The sequence below is a fragment of the Scleropages formosus genome, chromosome 3 (genome assembly GCF_900964775.1).
Source record: "Scleropages formosus chromosome 3, fSclFor1.1, whole genome shotgun sequence".
Classification (NCBI taxonomy): domain Eukaryota; kingdom Metazoa; phylum Chordata; class Actinopteri; order Osteoglossiformes; family Osteoglossidae; genus Scleropages; species Scleropages formosus.
In genome coordinates, this window is record NC_041808.1 from 22,876,868 (window position 1) to 22,902,966 (window position 26,099).

Here is a 26,099-nt window from a genome sequence, read left to right on the forward strand (position 1 = left end):
GCAAGTTTCAGCTGAGGGAGCCTCTGCTGTCAGATACTCCTGCTGTCAGCTGAGTAGAGGAGAAAAAAAGAATAGCAAAACTAAATTAAATTCTAATCACAGCTAAAGATCCTGTGCCCATGGACATTAATGGGCCAGGATGAGGCTCAATACCAATACCTGTGAATGACTGTCATCTGCAGGTGCTGGTCTGCAGGACCCAGAATTTACCATGTTCACACAGGCAGGTACAATCCCATGTCCCCCAGCTGCTCACCCACCTCTCTCCTACAGTTTTAGTATCTCCTCCCTCTGGGGTTCTAAGTAATTGATGTACCCTGATATACTTCCCTAGCACGACACTTTGGGGCACCAGCTATCACCACACTGCAGTCTTTAACCCTGACTGGAAGGACTTTTATTGCCCTTCACTAAATTCAAAACAAGCGAGGTGAACTCCTTAGTGCTAATCAGAGTGGAAATCAAACCTAATATTCACTGACACCAAAATGTGGCACATTACATTCTATATTTCCCTTTGAGTTAGAGACCCCCCACCCCGAGGGGATGCTAACAGAACGTGTTTCCTCACTTCCAGAATGCTCCTCTGGCCAAACTCGTGATGGAGGAAAACACTTGTGTGTGTGGTGATGTTGAAGGACGACTGAGGCCAGGAGTACGACACAGAAGAGGACACCTGCAAACACTATGGCAAAACATCCCCAGATATAGAACAAAACACGTTACAGCAGTTAAAAGCTATGTTCCAGAAAAACATACAGAACATTGCTTACTAAAGAGAATGAGCAAACCTCTCACACCACACCGAGATCACCTTACACAAATCAACACTCTGTGCTGTCTTACATACCCTCGTGAGGATTTACACATTGCTTGGGGACACACACCTACTCTGTCCATTCAGAGGACGACCAGATAGTCCTGCGGTTTAAACGGCAACAAAGCACATGGAGAACCAGTTTCGGAAATGAAGACTGTTGAAATGATCTTCGACCCCAGATCTGTGGGGGATCATAGCCCTGTAATAATACATGATAATATTATTGAACAGGTTTCTTCATATAAATACTTGGGCGTTTATATAGATAATTTATGTTGGTCTTCTCACATAAACAGTCTGCGGTCTAGATTGCAGCAGAGACTACATTTTCTGCAAAGGTTAAAAGTATCTGGGGTGAACCAGAAGATTTTGCTTCTGTTTTATCAGTCTGTTTTTGAGAGCTTGATAAGATATGGAATTACAACATGGTATGGAAACTTGACTGTCCAGTCACAATCAAAATGTGCACGACTAGTACATACTGCTCTAAAAATTATAGGGTGGGAAGAGAAATGACCAATACAGGAGTTGTACAAGGTATCCATTTTAAAACAAGCTAAAAAAAAATTGCTGCTGATGACACACATATTTTACATGAGAATTTTAACACGTTACCCTCTGGGAGACGATTTAGGATTCTGATGTGTAAATCAAATCGTTATAAAAATTCTTTTGTGCCAACTGCGGTTAAATTATTGAATAGAGAATTCCAAAATTGAGATTTTAGATTAGTATACAGTAGGTTTTAAATATATTTTGATTGTTGTTTTATTTCTTATTTTATTGTATGTTATGGTATGGTATTGTTTTATGTCCAATGTCGTGCACTGGCCGTGTCATGGTTGTCCAAGACAAATTTCCCAGAAATGGGACAATAAAGTATACTCTATTCTATTCTAACCACCCCAGCCCTGCTTCTGAAAGCCAGAAAGTGGGGTTTTTGGTTTTGTGCACTTTCACACCGTTACTCAGACTCGTCCCACCCTCCTGTCGCACAATGGTGGCCGACACACGCATCGCACTTGGCTTCATCACCGTGTGCCTTCCCACGATGCAGCAGCGTTCCAGACAGTGACACAAACTGGTGTAAACGGCAGTAATGTTGTAGTGAAAGAATCAATGAGCAAGATTTCGACAAAAGGCGAAGTACAGCAATTACGCCACCGTTCAGTTCCTAGAGGATGAATAACCGGTACAGGAGCCCAGAAGTGGATAAATCTAAGATCACCTGAAACGGCACATTTAGACTGCTTAATACGGGAGATGAAAAAACATGATGGCAGGGATCATGTCTCTAAATCCATGGTGGGTACAGCCTTTCTTTTCTAGGTACCAACTAGTGCCATTTTTTTTTAATTCAGTTTTTTTTTTTATGACTTCACTGCATCTTTGGAAACAATTACAGCAAATGAGTCATGCGTTAGATGAACCACCCAAGGCCTACGGGCTCTTTGCAGCATGCCATGTCAGTATTAAATATGCCGTTTAATCAAGCAAGCCTGTTTCTAGCTTTTTCAAACTAGCTTTCAGAGCAGACTTCACCCTCCTGGAATTGTGGTGCTGAGGTGGGGGGAAGCACACTTTACAAAAGTAAAAAGCAAAGGCAGAGGAGCTCCATTTGATGTGTTGCAGTGATCCATTTTGATCACTAAGTACTTTATAGAGGTGTTCAGACTTTAAGGTCTGAGGAACACTACATCTAAATCTTCAATTTCAAATAAATAAAGAAAGAAGAAAAAAAAAAAAAAAGTGAGATTCTGAAATTGCAAATGGGTACACCCAATCTTATGACTTGGCCAAGCTACTAAACTGAGCATTCTGGGTACAGATTACACAATGCCATATAACTGCTACAAACCAGCCACAGTTTCAACACCTTTTCAAAAAAAAAAGGACACAAAAATCTGGTTTCTCACCGCATTTATGAAGATTCTTCAGTAGGAAGAGTGAGAGAACCTTAAATTTATTGCACCAATAAAGTCTGAAGGAGTTGGCCACATACCAAATATTCTCTAATTAACGTCCCCGGGGCATTAAATACTGGTCAAAAATCGGTAAAAAACGGTCTTCAGTTTTGGTTCTGTACGGTAACATATATTCCCAAATCACTTTATTAGAGCATGTATGGTAAAAGTCTTATCATTCCTGTGATGCCTCAAGCCTTTCATCTAAGCCACAAGTCGTTTGCCTTCCAGAAATTATACGCAAATCGTTTAAGAAGTGCAGCATTACGTCGGCACTCGATGGCTCTGAAGACCATTCGTTCTTGCAGTTGGACGAAGAACAAAAGGATTCCGAGTTCGAAGGGTTTTCTCAGGACGATGTTGACGTTGGGCAGCAGGTGTTAAAAAACGCAGCGACAGCTAACGAGATCATTTTGTCGAACACAGTGATATCGACGGTGGTTCCGAAGACACGTGCTCCGATTGTGATAGCCCCGGACATTAAACTGTATATACATGGATGCGTATTCAGTTAGTTTTGAAGAATGGTGTTTAAAACTTTTTAAAAGTCCGTCAAAATTTTAAAGTTTATATTTGCCTTCACTTATATGGATACAATAAAACAGTGACTGACTTAGTCATAAGGGGTGAGTGACCCCCCCCCCCCCTCGAAAAATAGCCGGGGGGGGGGGGGTTAATAGGGGAATATTTGGTATTCTTGAACGTTATAGGTGATACTCAAAGCATGGTACAAGTGTCGCCTCCCCTGAAAGGGGCACTTTACCTAACTTAGCCACACCCCACCCCACCCAGCACATTCCTTCGCCCAAAAAAAATGAAAAGCAGTAAAATACTGTAGGCCCATCCGAGCCCCCAAACTGTCCTGTTTTGCCTTCAGCTTTCCCTCCAAAAATAGCATCAGAAAGCTGCAGGCGCAAAGCAGTGGTTTCAGCAACGTACATCATTTTTTTCCAGTCCCAGAGCAGGAGGTGCCAGGTGAGGCTGACACTGTGATAACATGTCCGATGCCACCGATGCTAAAGCAGCAATGTGTGAGCTCAGAGTAAGATGTGACAGTCACATGACACTTGTCCATTACGATGTACTGTCTCCTCCTGGAATGACAATCATAATTCTGATGTGAACAAACAGGAGAACTGCAACTCTATCCCTACCTCTGCATGGATGAGACTCCACTGTCTTACCACGTCCAAATAAAGCTTTATGTAAGACTGGAATTGAATTCACTGAGCAATGAACCCAGTAATGAGAAAAGAAAAGCAACATTTAGCAGTATGCGAGAAACCCAAATAAACTGTGTTGTCAGCAGTCTTTTACACCTGTTCCCACCCATGGAGTGCGATGGGCACAGCGACTTGCACCCAGCAGGCCCTCGGTTCATGACGTATAAAGGAAGTGCATCAGCGGTGTGGGACAGCAGCAGCTTGCACCATAGAGACAGGAGGACCATGATAGCACAAAACAGCCACTCTTCTGCTGCCACATACACCTTGGGCTGCATGGCCCTCTTTTACATACATGCTAACGGTTAAAAGAGCTGAGGGGTGTGATGTTCTGCGTGTTGAACAACTCTCCACTCTGTCGGACCAACAAGGATTTTTACCAGAATGAGGAACACTGGTCACAGGGTGGGATCAGCAGTTATAATCGTGAGCCATGTGGGGTTGGGTGCTGCAGTAGATGCTGACTGAGGCTCATGCCGAGGGCGGGACCACCGCTGTGGATGGAAGTATGGCTCAGTGCTTGACTTTCTTTCTCCGACTACCCTAGCCCCACGGGAGCGAGAGTCAGCATAAAGCCACATCCCAGCGATGATTCAGATAAAACACCGGTCATGTTCCAACACTCATTATGAGCAGAAAGCAGGCCCCAATCTGAGCTGCTGCTGTCAAATGCTTTCACACCCGTGAGCCCGAGTCTCCTCCATGGCCTCCCAAGGTGCACTGTCAGTTGTCATGTGCTTCCACAGTCCTCCATCTGCCTACCTCTCAGTAAGCTGGTCTGTGTCAATGACGGAATGAAGAGTTTGACAGGCCCATCACTGATCACGGACTCCTGGAGAGACCGATCGCTTTCATCTTCGTAACCGATTAAACCATCTCTAACAGCACGAATGAAGACCAAACATGAAACTCAAACATCCACTGAGGCAATTAACCGTTTCGTTCCCCGAATGGCTGCATTAGTGTGTGGGTATAAAGCGCGGCTGAAACCTCGATCACAGAGCGGAAGAAAAAAAGGGGGGAAAACTAGGGTCTTAAATAAACTGACAAATTGCTATTTAGAATATCAGAGTAGAAAAACAAAATCTCAACAGAAATTCTGTGTTATCAAAGTGCAAACAGAAGGAGTTTTTCCAGTATCAGAGTGGCAATGCAGGAACAAGCCAGACTTCAGAAGTCTGACGTGACAGCAAAAAAACCGAGACAAATGTGTCCATCTTACAGCTCAAAACACTGAAATCTGTGGAACTAGATACTCGACTAGCGTTTTAATCAATAGTCGTGTCAAACCTTGCCGGATGGCATGGTAGGACGTAAATGGGAGTATCACTGCACTGTGCTCTGTCACTCATGCTGCTCATTCACCGAAATGCACACACTTTGCATTAGCAATATTTACAAGTTGAATTTCGCAATATTAAAGCAGGTCAAAGTGAATTCAAACACAACTGTACAAAATTATGGGATAGCTACACAGTCAAACAAACTTAGGAATGTGGGAATGAAATAACTGAATTTTCATTGGTAAAACACATTACACTTTTTTCCAGCAAATGCATAGAAACATACTGTCTGAATTGGACTGAATCTTAAATAAATTGTGATATTGTAAAAAAAAAAAAAAGAAACGCATCCGAGCTCTTTATAGCGAGCAAGAAAAATTTTTCCACACCTTAAAATAATGTAAGAAGAGACCAATCAGATCAGCTTGAACACATCAGGGAAAACATATGCCAAAGTATGCATCCATGCAGAAGCACGGTGTGAGAAGCAATGGAAACATTCAAATGAAGCCACTGCAATACGCAGATGACACTACGTGGTAAAGTGCATGGACCCTGGAGGCTCCAGCCAAAACTCATCTAAACCATCATGCATTCACCAGATGTCCTTGATACTTAACAGTGCAATGATGTTTCTCAGATCTCCCCACAAAAACAATATTTAAATTTAGAAGTGCTTACAATTGTGGGCCCCTGCCTAATAAAAGATTCAGGAAAGTGGTTATGGCCATGAGCCAACTGGCTGATGTGGAACAACGGCGGAAGGACCGGAGCCAACGTGACGTATGCAGCCTGATCTCGGAGGACTCTGAAAAGCAACAGTCAGTCATTCTCAGCCTCCACATGAGATTTTCACAGTAACATAACTGCTGGCACCTGACAGAGAAAAGCAATGGAAGAGTAATACAATTTTACATGAGTGCTGTGAAAAAGCACTTCCAAATTTTCTCAGTTTTTGCAGCAATTTAACAAATTTGATTAGGTCTTTTTATCAGTTCTACTAGTATTTGAATGAAGCCTGATAGAGGTACATCACACCAGTATTGAGGTAGGCGCCTGACTTTCAAAACTAGTATAGCCAGAGGCTTGATGAGTCAGTATGGACATGGATAGATGAAAACACCTTCATCTCATGGACCTGGGGACACCGATCCTGCTCTCCTCCTGACTGCAAAGCTCTCATCTGCCTTCTCCTAGTCTCAGGGTGACTAGTTCAAAAGGCAAGTAAAGTATCGTATGCAGTACCCCTCCTCCCAGCTCTGGGAGTGTATCTCCTGGTTGCAGAAACAAAAATCTGCACAAAAGGAGAAGCACCCTCCAGCCCGTCACTGCTGGGTTTCTTCACTATAAACACACTCTTTATCCACAAGGATTTGCCACCATCTGCCTGAGTCTGCCTGCTTCGAGCTGCAGCATCCCACAGCCCCTGCTGCTCTGTAAAAGGTCAATAATCAAGTCCTAACACACACACACACACAGCAACACACTGTCCATCCATCCATCCATCTTCCTCCGCTTTTATCCGGGGCCGGGTCGCGGGGGCAGCAGTCCGAGCAGAGTACTCCAGACCTCCCTCTCCCCGCACACCTCCTCCAGTTCCTCTGGGGGAACCCCAAGGCGTTCCCAGGCCAGCCGGGAGACATAGTCTCTCCAACGTGTCCTGGGTCTGCCCCGAGGCCTCCTCCCAGTGGGACAAGCCCGGAGCACCTCCCCAGGGAGGCGTCCAGGAGGCATCCGGAACAGATGCCCGAGCCACCTCAACTGGCTCCTCTCGATGCGGAGGAGCAGCGGCTCTACTCCGAGCTCCTCCCGGGTGACTGAGCTCCTCACCCTAGCCCTAAGGGTGCGCCCAGCCACTCTGCGGAGGAAACTCATTTCTGCCGCTTGTATCCGCGATCTCATTCTTTCGGTCATGATCCAGAGTTCATGACCATAGGTGAGGGTAGGAACGTAGATCGACCGGTAAATTGAGAGCTTCGCCTTACGACTCAGCTCCCTCTTCACCACAACAGACCGGTACAATGACCGCATTACTGCAGACGCCGCACCAATCCGTCTGTCGACCTGCCGCTCCATTTTTCCCTCACTCGTGAACAAGACCCCAAGATACTTAAACTCCTCCACTTGAGGGAGCAACTCCCCCCTAACCCGGAGGGAGCAATCCACCTTTTTCCGACTGAGAACCATGGCCTCGGATTTGGAGGTGCTGATTCTCATCCCCGCCGCTTCGCACTCGGCTGCAAACCTCCCCAGTGCACGCTGCAAGTCTTGACTTGATGAAGCCAACAGGACCACATCGTCCGCAAAAAGCAGAGACGAGATCTCGCGGCCACCAAAACAGACACCCTCCGTTCCCTGACTGCGCCTAGAAATTCTGTCCATAAAAATAATGAACAGAATCGGTGACAAAGGGCAGCCCTGGCGGAGTCCAACATGCACCGGGAACAGGTCTGACTTACTGCCGGCAATGCGAACCAAGCTCCTGCTCCGGTCATACAGGGAACGAACAGCCCGTAGCAACGAGCCCCGAACCCCATAATCCCGAAGCACCCCCCACAGGATGCCACGAGGGACACGGTCGAATGCCTTCTCCAGGTCCACAAAACACATATGGACTGGTTGGGCAAACTCCCACGAACCCTCCAACACCCTAGTGAGGGTATAGAGCTGGTCCAGTGTTCCACGGCCAGGGCGAAAACCGCATTGCTCCTCCTGAATCCGAGGTTCGACTATCGGTCGGATTCTCCTTTCCAGTACCCTGGCATAGACTTTCCCAGGGAGGCTAAGGAGTGTGATCCCCCTGTAGTTGGAACACAATCTCCGGTCCCCCTTCTTAAAAAGAGGGACCACCACCCCGGTCTGCCAGTCCAGAGGCACCGTCCCCGAACTCCACGCAATGCTGCAGAGGCGTGTCAGCCAAGACAGCCCCACAACATCCAGAGACTTGAGAAACTCGGGGCGGATCTCATCCACCCCCGGAGCCTTGCCACCGAGGAGTTTTTTGACTACCTCAGCAACTTCAGCCAGGGTAATGGACGAGTCCCCCTCCGAGTCCCCAGCCTCAGCTTCCTCTACGGAAGGCGTGTCGGAGGGATTGAGGAGATCCTCAAAGTACTCCTTCCACCGCCCGAGAACATCCTCAGCTGAGGTCAGCAGCGCACCACTTCCACTGTAAACAGTGTTCGTGGAACACCGCTTCCCCCCTCTGAGTCGCCGGACGGTTTGCCAGAATCTCTTTGAGGCCGACCGAAAGTCTTCCTCCATGGCCTCACCGAACTCCTCCCAAGCCCGAGTTTTTGCCGCGGCGACTGCCAGAGCCGCGCTCCGTTTGGCCCGTCGGTACCCGTCAGCTGCTTCAGGAGTCCCATGAGCCAGCCAGGCCCGATAGAACTCCTTCTTCAGCTTGACGGCATCCCTTACTTCCGGTGTCCACCACCGTGTTCGGGGATTGCCGCCGCGACAGGCACCGGAGACCTTATGGCCGCAGCTCCAAACAGCCGCACCGACAATGGAGGAGCGGAACATAGTCCATTCAGACTCAATGTCCCCCACCTCCCTCGGGACCTGGTTGAAGCTCTGTCGGAGGTGGGAGTTGAAGACCTCTCTGACAGGGGCCTCCGCCAAACGTTCCCAACAGACCCTCACTATGCGTTTGGGCCTGCCAGGTCTGTCCAGCTTTTTCCCCCGCCATCGAATCCAACTCACCACCAGGTGGTGATCAGTTGACAGCTCAGCCCCTCTCTTCACCCGAGTGTCCAAGACATATGGCCGAAGGTCAGAAGAAACGACTACAAAGTCGATCATCGACCTCCGACCCAGGGTGTCCTGGTGCCAAGTGCACTGGTGGACACCCTTATGCATGAACATGGTGTTCGTTATGGATAAACCGCGACTAGCACAGAAATCCAATAACAACTCACCGCTCGGGTTCAGATCAGGGAGGCCGTTCCTCCCAATCACGCCCCTCCAGGTATCACTGTCGCTGCCCACGTGGGCGTTAAAGTCCCCCAGTAGAACGACAGAGTCCCCAGTGGGAGCGCTTTCCAGCACGCCCCCCAGGGACTCTAAAAGGGCCGGGTACTCTACACTGCCGCTAGGCGCATAAGCACAAACGACAGTGAGAGACCGTTCCCTGACCCGAAGGCGTAGGGAGATGACCCTCTCATTCACCGGGGTAGACTCCAACACATGGCGGCTGAACTGGGGGGCTATTAATAAGCCCACACCAGCCCGCCGCCTCTCACCTTGGGCAACGCCAGAATAGTGGAGAGTCCACCCTCGATCGAGTAGAGTGGTTCCAGAACCCAAGCTGTGAGTGGAAGTGAGCCCGACTATATCTAGACGGTATCTCTCAACTTCCCGCACCAGCTCAGGCTCCTTCCCCGCCAGTGAGGTGACATTCCAAGTCCCAAAAACCAGAGTTGGCGCCCGAGGTTTGGGTCGGCCGGGCACTCGGCCCCGACCACCGCCCAAATCACAACGCACCGGCCCCTTATGGTTTCTCCGGCAGGTGGTGAGCCCACCGAAGAGCGGCTCCACGTTGTGGCTTCGGGCTGAGCCCGGCCAGGCCCCGTGGGCATAGACCTGGCCACCAGGCGCTCGCATGCGAGCCCCCCCCCCAGGCCTGGCTCCAGGGTGGGGCCCCGGTGACCCCATACCGGGCGGGGTAAACGGACGCCTTGATTTTTTTGTCATAAGGGGTTTTTGAACCGCGCTTTGTCTCGTCTGTCATCCAGGACCTGTCTGCCATGGGAGACCCTACCAGGGGCATGTAGCCCCAGACAACATAGCTCCTGGACTCATTCAGGCACTCAAACCCCTCCACCACGATAAGGTGGCGGTTCACGGAGGAGGCAACACACTGTCCCAAAAGCTCAAATATGTTTCCCCCCCACCCCTTTTTCTTTTTATAAACAAAGACTCTCTACAGAAAGACTGGAGCTGTTGAGTAGGGACACAGGGTTTACTCCCCACTAGTGGAACAGAAAACCAACATTATCTCCATGCTTTGTATAAAGAATAAACCCAGCCCTTGAGGGACCTGTACCCTGCTAAATATGCATCATGGTACTTGCTCCCAGCCTTTTTATCCCATAAAACTGAAGGCTTGATCGTTACTCATGATTCAGAAGTATACTCTGGAGCTCAGTCAGCTGGAAGTAGATGTCAGAGTCTGCATATTATTAAAGTCACACTGACAGTGAAAGACAGGGGTATCAGGACTGGAGGGTACTAGATATCAGTGTGCAAATTACTTACATTTACATTGATTAATTTAGCCAATGATTTTCTCCAAAGTGATGCTCATGAGATGAGTTATAGATGCAGACACATGATTGTCGAAAAAGTCACTGCGTCCAATACCAGTTTTTGCCAGCATGCATTAAATGAGTAGCTATCTACAGAATTAAGTGATCACAAAAGATCTGTTGGCACCCTCAGGAGATGTGTAAGGAAGCAGGTGAAAAAACATTTTTGAGACTCTTGAATGCTGAAAGAGGTTTAGCACTTCTCAGGGAGAGAGTGGAATGCTTTGATAGGTCAAACAACTTATGCAGGGACATTCTGTATCAGCCAAAAAAACCTTGACAGCAGAGGTCAGATAACCAGACAGAAAGGATTTGTGGAAGTCCTAGCAGGAAATCACCATGGACTGGACCATAAGTTGTGCAGAGTGTGTTGTGATGTATGGACGGATCCCGTAAATATAGTTATATAGGGGGTATTTGCAGGAGTGGGTTACGCCTTCAGAGGGCTGAGAGAAGCAGAGGTCTGAGTCAATCATTACACCCAGACTTCTAACCAATGAACCAAATGAGATGAGCGAATCATCCAGTTTGAGAGTTCCTGACGAATATAGGGACCTGCTGGAAGATGGAGAGCTCAGTCTTGAAAAGACTGAGTTGTAGACGGTAGTCATTCATCCAAGCAGAGATGGCATGCTGCAATGTGAGAGGAAATCAAAACAAAAACAGATCAAAACAACTCCACTGAGTCTGAAACTGAACAGGACTGACAGGACAGCACTGCCTGGCCAGACAGCACAGCACAGAAACTTTACAGTATAAAGACAAATTGTATGCATAGCAGTTACAGCAGATACTGTACATTTTGTGTACATATACTTGTAATGATGAATTAACAGTCCAAATCCACTAACAGTGCAGGTTCTTAATACAGGTTCTCCACATTGCATTTTGACATGCATGATGCCAACCACACAGAGATACCCACACAAATATTTGCAGCCCTCAGCAAACCTGATGATCACATCAGAGGAACACACACACAGACACACAACTGTACGGTACTACAGCTTAATAATAAAAACCTTTCTGAAAGCCCCAATCTTGCATCTTTTATCTGTGGACTGACAATGTGTATGAGTGGAAGACCTCAATTTCACAGTGAGATGAATCCCCACTGCCTCCAGGGCATGCTGGGGCTCACCTGGTGATGGGGGGGCAAAGGGAAACAAAGCAGACTCAGTACAAGGCCCTCAGCTTTGTTTTGTCACTTTGATGCAATTAGAGTGTAAACCATGTGAAGTGGAAGGAACAAGGTTGCCTGAAAATTTCAAAATTCCTACTCTCCTAGGCACCGCTTGGGGGGACTGGGACTGTGAGATTGCAGATAAGCCCCCCAAGGACAGGGATCTAAGCACAGCCGCCGGAAGCAGATGGAAATGAGAAGCCAGTGACAGGCATCGCTCTACGCAGCCTGTGTTTCATGAGGTGGACAAAGCTGATATGTCAGCATCCCTCCCCCACCCATGAGGGATGTCCAAAGGGTAGGAGTGCCCTAAAGGTAGGAGCATTTCACTTGTACTTTGGCAAGAACTCAGCCTCTCTTCTGCACCTGGCCAATGGCAGTCATGAGAATCGGACTTACATTTACATTTATTCACTTAGCTAACGCTTTTCTCCAAAGCAACTTTCAACATTAAGCCACCTACAATTATATTTATACAGCCGAGTAATTTAACTGGGGCAATTGAGCAAGTACCTTCCTCAAGGGTACTACATCTGAAGGCAGGATTCAAACCTGTCCCAAGAGCTGCAGGGACCAAAATTTGAATGGAATATGCCGTGAACAAACAATCGTAGCAAACAGGTGTGTGTACCTTTTTTTAAAAAATTATTTTATTTTAATTTTATGCACCTACTCATGCAATGAACATTGGTGCTTAAAGTGGAGAGAAACAAACTAGGTTTACTTAAGAATCACATGTCTGCAACTATGTCTCTTTCTTCTAATGTAATGCACAAATTGTTTTCTCTGATATGTACGTCACTTTGGAGAAAAGCGTCTGATAAATGAATAAATGTAAACAGAATACACATACAGAATCTGAAACCACTTGTCCCGAGTGGGGTCACGGCGAACCAGAGCCTAACTCGGAAACACAGGGCGCAACACTGGAGGGGGAGGGGACACACCCAGGACGGGACACCAGTCCACTGATGGGCACACCAAGCAGGACTCGAGCCCCAGACCCGCCAAAGAGCGGGACCCGGCCAAACCCGCTGCGCCGCCACACCCCCCCTCATAAACAGAATACTGGATTCCATTGTATAATGAAACCTCCTTTAACAAATATTCAAAGTTAACACACAAATATTCACACAAATATTGAAAGTTAAAATGTGCCCTAAAATTCACCCAACAAGGTATAAACACAGTCACAGGAAACACCTTATAAGAAGAGAAATTTCAGCTGAAAACATGAGCCTTGGTGACATTGAATACTGCAAAAGGCATGCAGCCTAGCCCTCAACCCATTCCACATGGCTTCGTCATGGCTTCTCCTGCACATCTTTCTTGTCTTGCAGCCATGTATCAGCTTGGAAGGATCTCCAAAATCATAACTCTCCATCATCTACAGTAATACAATAATAATGAGCTGTAAAGGCAAAGGAAAGGCTTAGTTTAAAGTGCACAGAATTCTCTTTCAGAGGTAATATAATTACAATTAACTTTGCGCAGTTTGACTTAACATTAATTCATAACAAATGGTACTTGAAGAGTAGCTCAGCAGAGCTACAAATATTACAAATAACTGAAGTAATTACAGTGAGAACTGGCATGTCCAGTAATCTTCTAATAAGTGACCAGGGAAGTGCATTTGAAAAATGGCAAGTGAAAATGTAATGGAATAACATTTATTTTATATAGCACATTTAGAAGAAGCTTCTCTACCTTACAATCGAAAAGAAAGATACATGGATTACAAATGTAAAGAAATTTACAAAAAATATCAGCACTGGAAAAAAATTACAAGAAAACATTTGATTACAACTACTTATGTACTGGAGTGTCACTGTGGTTTGGAGCTTATTCTGGAAGCACAGGGTACACCCTGCAAGGAACGCCAATCCATTCCAGGGCAATTACACACTTATTCACTCACATACACACACACTACAGGCAATTCAGTCACCGATTCACGTGAAATACACTTTCATAGTGTTGGAAGAAAACCCTTGTGTACATGGGGTGAACATGCAAACTAGACACAGACTGAAAACAGGGAATAAACCTTGTTCAAACCCATAGACCAGGAGCTATGAGGCACACACATGACCAAAGCAGTGCACACAAACAACGGAATAATGAAAAAATAAAGGGAAAATAATTGTAAAATAAAGAGGGGAAAAAGAACAGAACGGGGGGGATCACCACTTTCACTTTTTGACGGCCATCAATCTGAATTCAAGATCATTCAAGATCGGAAGCTCTCCAGTCAGCTAGAATTGCCCCCCCTTTCCTCGGTCACCATTCTACCTTAACCCTTTGCAACATTCGACACAGTCAACCAGCAGATTCTACTTTCCTTTCTAGAAGAACTTCAAATTAATGCACCAGCAGTGAAATGGTTCAAGTCTTACTGGGTAGATTCTACCAGGTAATTTGGGTATAGCTCCCCATCTTCCCCTCAGCCTCTATCCATTAGTGTCCCACAGGACTCAGTGCTCAGCTCCTTACTCTTCTCCAACTACACTGCTTCCCTTTGCCCCATCATCATCTCCTGCATTCTCCTATCACAGTGATTGGCATACTCTTACTCAGCTCCTTTACACTTTCCCCTGACTCCGCTACTGATGTATCCTGTTGTATTGCAGCTTGCCTCTAGGACATCTTTGCTTGAATGACTGACCACCATCTACAAGCCACCTCTGGAGAACTCTGTTAAAATGGACAATTCACTCATTTCATTCTCTTCATCAGACAAGGACCTGGGAGTAACAATCAACTCAAACATCTGCTTCTCCCAGCACATTAAAGCCATAACCCTGTCCTGCAGATATGTTTTCTGAGGTAGCATCAGAAACCAGTATAAACCTTTGGTCCATTTTTAACGACAAATCCATCAAATCACAGAAGGCCTGGCACATCGGCGACAACCTTGCCTCAGGACCTACTGTGTCTGCTAATGCGGTCCAGTATTAAGAAGGACCATGAAGCAGAATATTTGTGGAATATGTGGAATATTTCATCTGTCAAACGAAAACAAGACAGTAAAGCCTGTAACAACCAAAGCCTTTCCGTAATGTGGAAATCAAGCAATGCTCATTAACATAAACAGAGTAACAACTGATATTACAATCCTTTTGTTGCATTTCAAACATGAATCTCCCTGGTGGAACCAGGCTTCAGAAGCAGTGACTGCATGTGTGGGTGGGCAGATGGTTCCTGTTGTGTGCTTGGGTGGAGAGGACAGAGAAACAGTAAGAAAAAAAAGATGTTCTGGCAATATAAACATGTAGTATCTTTGTCATGCCAGTACACAAAGAAGCAATAAGCTGAAACAGGATGATGGCATAACAGATGGTAGGGAAGTGAGGGAGAAGGACACGTGTGTAGAATTTTGGTCATCCAAGAGAGATGGCAATGGATGGATTTACATTATATTACAACATAAAACCGTGCAACAACTTAAACACAAAAATAAGTTTTCATGTAACAACACTTAGTCCTCTCATAGCTTGACAGTCTAGCTGCTCCTTTTGTCCGTCAGCCCACTTAAATACTTCGGCCAATAATCCAGGATATCGGCAATGTCTGTGCTCTTGCATGCCACAAAATGAAAAATGAAAAAAAAAGAAAGACAAGACAGAGAAAGAAGCTGTTCAGGACAGGGTCTCTGACAGTGGCCATTCTCCTGTCAGGATGTCATCATGCTCTTCAAATACAAACAATCAGACATGCAATGTGACAAAAGAGCAAGACAGACAGGATAGACAGATGAATCTCTGTGTTCACACAAAATAGCCAAACCAAAGGCTGGTAGAAACTTTCAACGATGCCAAGCAACAAGCTTAACCTGCTGGTCATTTCCATTATGGCACCTTGTGCAACCTTCAGGGGTCTATTAGAAAAAGTCCAAGTAGCAAACACCTCTATCTCTCACAAGTTACCCAATAAGCTTTTCTACCATCACCAGAAATTACACAATAACGAATATCTGCCTCTGATAAACAGTACACCCTCCCTTGCATGTACACAACTAAAAATTAGAAAAATGGACATTTTCTTTGCAGGTGTACTTAGAAAACATGCTGCAGGTTTTATTTAGCAAATTACGTTGCGGTACCTCATTTTCACTGTTCCACTGTTGAAGAGATGTGGCGCTGTCATGTAAAGAAGTGTGTCAAGTTCCCTACACAGGCTAGACAAACTGCAGACCAAAATCCAAAAAGTCTGTAGCACGTTTTCTAGCTTCACCTTTATGTGATCTCCAATTTCATACCGAGCCAATGGATTCTGGAGGAGGTACTGCAAATATTCTACCTCATACCAGACATCGTAACTGCAACTGGGTGCAAATCCTAAGAGAATGGCAAAGACACCAAAGATGGATTATGGCAGAATCATGTCCTAAGGTGCCCAACTGTTTACCAGAACAACTTTGAGGTACCTGACAGTCTTTCTCCACATTCCTCTCCAAACTCATCCCATGCCCAAGCTTTTGCTTTAGCAACTGCCTTAGTTGCAACCCTCTTATCCTATAGGTACCTCTCAATCAGATCAAAAAATTCCCCCCAAAGCTTTGCCTGAAGGACTCCTTTGTCAGCTTAACAGTTTCCTTCAGTACTGGCATCCGTCAGCAGGTCCTAAAGCTGAAACCACCTGCCCTCAAGTCACAGCTTTTAGAAATGGCATCTACAACTGAGGTCTTGAACATGGTCTATTCTGGCTCAGTGTCTCTGCCCTCAGTTGGAACAAGGTAGAAGCTTTTCAGAGGTGGAAGGTCAATTGATCTCATACTCACACACACTGGCTGTAGCCACTTGTCCCAAGCAGGGTCGCAGTGAGCCGGAACCAAACCCAGCAACACAGGGTTCAAGGCTGGAGGGGGAGGGGACACACCCAGGACGGGACGCCAGTCCGTCAGAAGGCACCCCAAGCGGGACTCAAACCCCAGACCCGTCAGAGAGCAGGACCCGGTCAAACCCGCTGCGCCACCGCACCCCCTTTGATCTCGTACTCTTCTGGCCGTTTTATAAATACCTAAATTTGGCACAGCATTTTAAGTAATACATACTGTATTACAACTTCTTCAGTCTTAGTAACACCAATACAGATGAAACAACAAATTAAGTACATAGGGCATATTACAATAGCTAAGTGTTCATACACAAATGTCAGTCAAAAAAAAAAAAAATCCTTAGGCACTGTGACTTGAGGGAATGAATACTGAGGACACTGCAGTATAGTAGTGCAATTATACTCGCTGCAGGGCTCCAGTGGTCCAGCAGTACAGCATTAGCATTTCTCCCACAGCACACCTGTCAAATCCACATTCGGGTCCAAGCTGCACACATCCTGTGCTACTCTTACACACCTCCTCAGGACTTGAGAAATGAGCATATTTTCCCATCTGCATCCTGTGAAAGTCCCCTTTACAGCAGCATGCTCTTCCTTTAGTAATTGCACTGTGAAGTCAACACAAATCATCTCAAATAGTTTCGAAAAAGCACGCACACAAATGCATACACATACAGAAACACGACGTTATAAAAATACAGGGGACACTTTTTTACTTAATATTAGTAAAACCAGGAAGAACAATCTGAAATTGTCTAGGACCTGATACTGAGGGTAGCATCCCACATTTGTCACCATTGTTCCTCCTCTCCTTCACCACCTAATTATGACTATTTACTTTTCCCCACTTCAAGCACTGCCGGCCCACCTAGTGTTCTAAAGCAAAGGTGCAGTTATGGAGCTCCACCAGCATGACCAACTGGACAGCCATCATTCACATCCACCAGGGGTGGTGGCCTGAAACTCATTATGACAGCCGTTCCGTCCACCTTTTGTTTCCCTTTTATTTCCAGAAAAACAGAGCACAGGGAAAGCAAACAAGCCCACTAATGTATTCTAATAAATGCATCCCACAGCAATAAGCTCTTATCGGACTCCCGACACACTCGCATACAAAACAGATGGACTAACCTGAAGAAACCAATGTACTCCTCTGATGCAGAGCAGTTCAAACACCCACAGCGGCACCCCGGTCAAGCATGCCGCTCTACAGCCTCCATTCACTATGTTTGAATTCTGCACCATTCCAAACACACTGCAGACTCTTTCACAGGCCAGAGCACCAAGTCAGCCACACTCAACCAGATCCAGGGGACTGCAGCCTTGGCAGTGGAAAAGCAAACCACTTTTTTGTTTTCTCAAAGCAGGGCACATGAGGCTCTTAGGCAGGCAGACTGTGACCAGGGATGCGCTGGAAACAGGACAATGAATAGGGGCTTTCAGAAGACACTGGAGTCTGCAACAAACTAAAATCCTGGGTCATTGCTGCATGTATACGCCTGTGCAGACACGCCTGTGCAGACGAGCGCGCGCGCGCGCACACACACACACACACACACACACACACACACACACACACACACAGAAATACCATGTTAAAGTACTAGGAATTCAGGTTGTACCAGGAATATCCCCGGATGGGAAATGAGCACACCCGCTACACTGTGTACATAATATGTGAATGTGCGCAATATGAAACCTCACACCCAGGCAGGAGTTATACACAAGTAAGAGGAGGCTGGGTTACTTTGAGAAGAGAGGTCTCCTGCATAAGGGAGCGGTAAACAGCAACAAGCCTAAATGTTTTTGGAATGAGTAAGGTCACACTGATACCGCTTCCTTCCGTCCTCAATCTCTTGACGCTCACACAAGGGAACTCGTTCTCCTGCTCACTCTGCAGAGGTAATAAATCACTGGCTACGTTGCTCAGATAACACCGCACTACAGTGGCGCTGCACTGAAGCTGATGTCAGTATGACCATTTCAGCACAAAATATGTAACACGGGAACACTATGGCCTTTACTTGGAGTTTCCGCAAAAAACCTCTGCTTCTAACATCCTCTCTATCCAAGGGTTGTAAGGACAATCAGCAGAACAAGTGAGAAATTACCCTAGCAGTTTAAAACGGGGTGCTGCAGATTGCCCACATGCCACTTTGCTCTACAAGGACTGAGTGACCTCATGCCATATGTTTGGTCAAAGAACTAACAATGAACCCATGTTGTTAGTGGAAGCTGACACATGGGAAATACAGTGAGCACCAAGAAAAATGCTTAGCAGTGAGACAAGCTGCCTGTTAATGCAGCTCACAAAAACTGATTAATAACCCATAACTACTGCGATTTCAGTGGACAAAACACTTTCAGCCTTCAGGAAATTACTGCTCTCTGCTTCACTTCCCCCAGATCAAGACCCACAGCATTACACAGGCTGCACGCAGGGGCCAGGTGAACCAGACCAGGATGGCTTCCCTCATGTAGCCTATGATAACTTCATGCTCATTGCATGTCCAAAGTGCATCTACCTGCTGTACCCAGACAACATGCATTCAGAATGCTCACTGGCTTGTTTCTGAACTGCAACTCGTGTAAAACATCTTTGCTTTCACGGAGATGGAAGTCACAGGTCAACTGCGACCCGCTAACACATACTGACATTCACTGCATGTGTGCAGTCAGTAAGCACCCCTAGCAGTGGGGTGCTGCACAGGCAGACTCGCATGATGTTGAGAGGCTTGATGTAAATTAATGAATGTTCAAAAGGGAAGAAAATCCTGTGTAAAACATCTCATCTTAAACCCTGACTTTCATTCCATCTAGGCAGAGAGCACAACCTTATTTAAAAACTGCTAATCAGTTAACACAACTACTTGTCCTAAGAATGAGTAAATCAAGTTCCCACAATTGTCATACATCTCATTCTGCCCAACACATGCAGTCAAACAGGATACAGAAGGTCAAAGTTCCATCAGAAAAAGCCGTAACAGGAGGAATCATCAATTTACCTGCAGTTGTTGGTACCCATTCCCTATCTCACAAGGCACCCCTAAACCCTGTCCTTCTTGCAATGCTATGGGTTCAAGCCAAAGGTGTGTGGTGTTTATGGTGTTTTCTGGATTCAAATGCAGAAGACAGCTACAATACAGAGCCATTTACATCACTCCAATATGAAGACAACAAACAGTCCAAAACCACCTCCTGGAACAGAAATAATATCAAGTCTATTGTCCTGCTCCTGGACCTGATGCTGTCCCTAACAATGCCTGTATATATATATATTTTTTTTTTTTTTTTTTTGAGTTCTTTTCAAACCTTTACCTTATTACCATTCGACAAAAATTGAAACAGGAGTGACTCACCAAATAATTTTGTTCAAAAGTGACTGAGACCTGTTTATCTCGAAATTCAGCTCTCCACCTAAACTCTAATTCTTACATAGTCAGGTTATCAAAGAAGGTGAGATGTAACTGACTGACCTCATTGCACATACAAATCTCAACCCTTTGTGCTATTAAAACACTTCATATATTATGTTTTACACATGAAGTGCAATCAATCGCTAATGGTTCAAAACAAAAATGATAGCAACTCAACTGACAATGGCCAATGAAATCCACGGAAGACGTAACATTAATAAACACCAGCCGACAGCAAGGACATGTCACTGATCATTGCAAAAAATTTATTTTACTGAGAGAAAGTTAAACATTAAATGTGAAAAATTCAAAAGTCACAAGGATAGGGTAACAATGTACATTTTTTCTTTAAAAATATACTTGAGTAATAAATGTAGGGATGCCAAAAACTTCAAAACTACAATTTCTCAAAAAAAAAGAAAAAACTGCAATAACCCATTATTATCCACCTCCATGGTGAAGTAATAGGAACCAGTAAGAGGTTCTACAGAGACAAACTAAACAGAGCCTGTCATGGCAGCCTCAGAAGCAAACTTCCAGCCACTCTTTACATGCATGGATGAGCTCGACTTTGGCCTCATCAACAAATTCTCGTTTACAAACATCCCTTCTTGTGGCTGTTTTTTTCCCACTCCCAAATCTATGACTTCAGTGTGGAAACCATATGCACCGGAGGTACAGATTGCCTACAAAGAGAGACTGTCAGGAGGAAACACTTCCATTGAAGATTTATTCCCACATTGTCAAGAAAGAGCATCTCCTCTTAAACCTACTTCACTTGGACACTAATATGCTGCATAAAACTTGGCTACAACTGAAAAGACTGTCTTGATGATATAACGCTATTTAAATAGTCTTTGAGTCCCAAGAGATGAGAAAAATGAGAAAATGACGCACGACTACGTAGAGTTCTCCAAATTTGCACTGACTGTCACAGAACTCAATCAAAACTGCTTATCACTGTGAAGCACACAAGTGAGCAATATACCATATGCAAAGGAATTATTACTGGCCTCTGTACCATCTTTTCCTGGTCTCAAAGTTTAAACAGCATACAGAGATTGTTTATAACAAACACTGAATTTCAACCAGGTAGCCTACATGTTAAAAATGACCAGAACTACAATTCTAACCACCTCTAGCTGCACTGACAGCATGACAACACATTTTGCTCCATCCATGAGCGCTGTGGCCTAGTGATATGGGAAAGCACAAACACAGGTTCCATCTGTGTGGTTTGGTCTCTGCTGGGATTTCAGGAGAAGTCATTCAGATGCAGATTGTGGGACCCCAGTGACTGAGCACATACTGGGGCAATGCTGATAAAGGGCGAGAGCCAATGCCAATCACTGTGGTTCAAGAAAACAAAAACTTGTGGCCCTTCCTGATACGAACAGCCCCACTTTTGCAATACTATGCAGGTTGAGACCGAAAACAGTCCTTGGTTCTTGAAAGTCTCCAACTGTGACTGACAGACACTAGTGGTTGTTGAAAACGCAATCTTTTGATCAATAAAACAGTGACAAGACTGGAGAAATGCCACACTCAAGGGAAAAAGCCTGAAGTCTTGTCCGTTTTACCTCTTTATATGTGAGATAAGTAATGTCTGTTTAAACTGGGTTCTCCATACCACAATGATCAACAATCTTCAGCACTTCTGCCATTTATACAGCTTTCACTTTATTAAACATCAGACTAAAAATTAAGGGACAGCTGGTAGCATAGTGGTTAGAGCTAATGCTTTTTGACCCAAAGGTTGCATGTTTGACTCCCACCTCCATCTGTAGTACCCTTGAGCAAGGTACTTACCCTAAAACTGCTCCAGTAAAATTACCTAAATAATTGTAAATACCTTAGCATTGCACGTTGCTCTGCAAAAAAAGTGTTAACTAAATAAATGTAAAAAAAACTGTTCCTTCAGCAATACAAGGACAATGTCTTATTGCTGTGGCTAGTAAACACCATCTCTAGAAAATAACAATCCTCCATAATACCACCCACTCCTCTATGAAGCCTTTGAGGCCCTTTGAGGCAGAAGCAAAACAGCCAGTATCTGTCATTTTCAGAAGAGACAGCCCTAAATGTAAGTCCTCAATGCAACATATTGTAAAACGTTTCGTGACAAACTTGGCTCTTACATTATCTTCCACATGGATCACCTTATGAGGCTCAACAGATTATTAAAAACAAGTCCCCACACACAAACACCTGCATGAAATCACCGAAAAACTCCATCTCATGACAATGTTCCAAAAAAAAAAATAAATAAATAAAATACCCCTAGGTGAAGGCATAAAGGTCCAACTCTGACTGAGGTGTTCCATTAAAATAACCTGTCTTACACCATAACTAAATACAGATAGACTTTACTTTAAAAAGTAAAGCTGTTGCTGCACTGACCAGTTTCACCAAAGTGACTGAATGTTAATTTGCCTACAGTCACATTTATACAGCTGGGTAATGTTTACTGGAGCAATTTTAGGGTAAGTACCTTGCTCAAGGCTACTACAGCTGGAGGTGAGAATCAAATCTGCTTCCTTGTGGTCCAAGGCAACAGCTCTAACCACTATGCTACCCACATTTAAATTTATTCATTTAGCAGACACTTTTCCTGCAAAGTATATTTCACCGACATCTTGACCTAAGGTGATTTGCAATGCTACAAGCTACAGTACACTAAACTCTGTACAATTATTCTACCATGATGATCTGTACACCTGAGTAAATGCATCAGTCAGCACTGTAAGGGAAACCAGAGAACCCAAAGGAAACCAATGCAAACATGGGCGAAATGTGCAAATTCCAAACTGACTGACTCTGAGCATGAATTGAAACACTCTCCTTCGCTTCGCTACCACCAAACTCATACTGCTAAAAGTGAACATTATTTCATCTATTCAGTGTCAGTGGCATAAACATGGACAGACTGGAGTAAACGCTCATATTCAGGGAGTTTAAGGTTGGTGCCAAGAGCAGCAATAAGGAGCAGACAACGGGGTTCTGCTGACGAAGGTGCGCCGAGAATGACTGAGCCCGGCCGGCGTGTCACAAAGCGTCACCTCCAGGGCTGCGTGCTCGCGCCGTTTTAAATCCGGAGGCGCGCGCTCGTCAGCGAGGGCATTGCTGAGAGGCCCCGTGTCCAGCCACTCACATACGTGTCTTTGCTCAGAGGACGGCGGTGTGTGTGTGTGTGACATAGTGAGAAAAGCAGCGTTTGCCCAACAACAGCTTTAGCGGCGCTACTTTTCCCCCAGCGCAATCATCACCCCGAGTGTGGAGGGAGATGGGCACCTTGCTTCTTCTTCCCCATCCTACATTATTTATCTGCTAGCTGCGTGTGAATTGGGAAATGTTTAGAATAAATACTAAATAGCGTGTGTGGTTCACCTCCTCTGGCACGCATCATGTACTGTCTAAATGCCCGTCTGAAAAAACAGACGGCGGACATTTTCGCCGTTCACTGGGCTGGCACTGGGACTCCCAACTTGACAAAGTGCAAGCTGGACCCCGAGCACGTTAACTTAAGCGACTGGATGATAAAGCCAGCTCAACACTCGACCTAGGTCTAGCGTTTCTGAAAACAAAGACAAAGTACACTTATATTTTATTATGACTCATTAGGAAATCAATAAAAGCCGGGCTGCATTTGATATTTTAATTTTCTGGGCTCTTCGTTTTTCAATCGAATGCAGCGTGCGCTCGCACCTCGCGTTACCCGCCTTGTTGTTCTCCCTGCGCTCGAGCACGCGGGGCACGCAGCTCGTGAGCTCCGTCCAGTCCGCGTGGAGTCCGCAGCTCCAGCCCGTGGAGAAGCGCGAGAAGAGCCACGTCTCTTTCCTGTTGGGCCGGTAGCACGTGCACTTCTTCTGGCCTGGACGGCAGTCGCACGGGAGCTCGAGGCGAACGTTCTGCACCAGGTGTCTCCCAAAGGTAGTGCCGCCGGTCTTCTGGATGTGCAGAAACACGATGACGTCGTCGCCTTTGATGTGGAAGTCCACGGAGCGCTCGAGCTCCCGCACAGGGAAGTAGTACTTTTTGACATAGTGCGGGTCCGCGCTGGGAAATGTATTCGCGTCCTCCTCCGCGAGGTACCCATGAGGAGAGCCGAGGCTCGCGGCCCCCGGAGCTGCGTACTGGTACAGGATGAGCATGAAGAACACGGAACCCACGAGGACCAGCAAGAAGGTACCGGTCCTCTCAACCATGGTCCTCCCACCGCGGCTCATAAGAGACCATCCCCCGAGGAACGGCGCGAGCTCTGCGGTTCGCAGACTAGGGTAGGAGCTCGGGGTTCGGTCGCGTCGTCTTGTCGGAAAATAAGCTCGATCTGTTGTCACAGACACGGAACCCCCCGCGCGGCCGTGGGCTGCGCGCCCATCATGCACAGCGGTATCAACCCGTCTCGACGTGCGTGCTCGCGCGCACACACACACACGTGCGCGCACTGAGAAGAGACCTGACAGATTATGAGCACCGCGCAAAATTATGTGTTTGGAGTTCTGTACCGTAGTTTTACCTGTATAAAAATGTTCACGTTGGACCCGTTGTGTGTTACACGGCACGCGCTGACACCTCAGACAAAGGTCAAAATTACACAAAGAGTCTAAGAAAACTTGATGCTATATTGTACCGTTATTAAGTGCGAATTTAAACAGGAAGGAATCACGTAGTTTCTTACACTCGAAAGTTGTGTCCTGTGCCTGTGGTTTAAGCGCAACCGTGTTTTTACCGAAACTTAGATGCTGTGTATTTTAGAAATCACCCAAGTGCCACCAGGGGTCGCTTTTTTCTGCAGAAATTTCTTGAACGTGACATCTCTGTTCATGGGTCCACTATAATTTAAAAAAAAAAACGCAGAATGGCGTTCATGGGAAAAAAAAAAAACATCTTACAGAATGACCACCAAGATCTTTCGGTTCTCTGGACAGATGAGACAGATGTTGAAGTTTTTCGCAGAGACACAACACTGACTGTGTTTGAAAGAAGAAAGCACTGCAGACCAACAAAAAAAAACCTCATCCCAGCTGTGAAACATGGTGGAGGGAGCGTCATGATTTGGGGCTGCTTTGCTGCCTCGGGCATCGGACAGCTTGCTATCGTACAGGGAACAATTAGTTCAAAATTGTGTCAAGTGATTTTTCGGGAGAATGTCAGAGTAGCGGTGTCACCTGAAGCTTCATAAAAGTTGAGTGATGCTACTAAACAATGACCCAAAATGTAGGAGTATATCTACAACAGACTGGCTTGAAAACAGAAAAAAAAAAAAAAAAAAACTTGTGTTCTGGAATGGCCAAGTCAGAGTCCAGACCTCCACGTAATTGAGATGATTTGGCATTACTTAGCATAATGCTATATGAGGTTCTAGTAGTTACTAAATGCAATAAAAAGTACTCTTTTCAGCAGGAAAAGTAATGTTTAAATTATGTATTTAGTATTGACAAGAAGCATGGTACAATTGTTTGTACATTAGTTTAAGCTGTTTATTGCACACAAGGGTTTACAAACTTTTTTTCTGTACCTGTACATGTTTGCACAATGTCACAGTGGAGTTTCTTGATACACCATTGTTTGCTCTTTTAGAAGAAGTGCTAATAGAAATGCTTGGCTGTAGTTTCAAAGGTGTAAACTGGTTAGCGGTATTATGTAAACCTCTTACTCTAATTTTCATAAAAATTTTGTGGTACTTTGTGATATGGTCTGTGACCATGAAATCCAGTTACAGCTAACAAGTTACAAGAAGGCCCATGTTATTTACATAAGAGGAAAAGACTAAAAGCAGTTCACTTAAAACATAATCTCTGATACTCAAACGGAGGGAGATGGGTGTTAGGGTGCAATAGGATACTGCTGGGGGTGGGTGGAATGCAAATTGGCATAGCAAGGTCAGGACACAGTAAAGCAGATCAGTTTCAAAGGAGAAAAATAAATTCTGCATTATTTCTCAAAGCAGAGAATGTAGGACAACACGATAGAGGGAAACCAGGCATTAAGAAATACATTTAAAATTTAAAACATGGCAACCAGGAGGGTAGCACAGTGGTGCAGCACTGCTTTGGGTATAGGTT

General features: G+C 45.4%; 1 protein-coding gene across 1 annotated transcript in view; it reads right to left on the bottom strand.

Moving 5' to 3' along the window:
• Positions 1–24,623, bottom strand: part of hs6st1a (heparan sulfate 6-O-sulfotransferase 1a) — a 38,554-nt gene extending 13,931 nt beyond the window's left edge. The window contains exon 1 of the mRNA XM_018756123.2: positions 23,740–24,623. Within this exon, the coding sequence (XP_018611639.1) occupies positions 23,740–24,260 (521 nt within the window). The 5' untranslated portion in view covers positions 24,261–24,623. The remainder of the gene's footprint in view (positions 1–23,739) is intronic.
• Between the last annotated feature and the right edge of the window lie 1,476 nt (positions 24,624–26,099).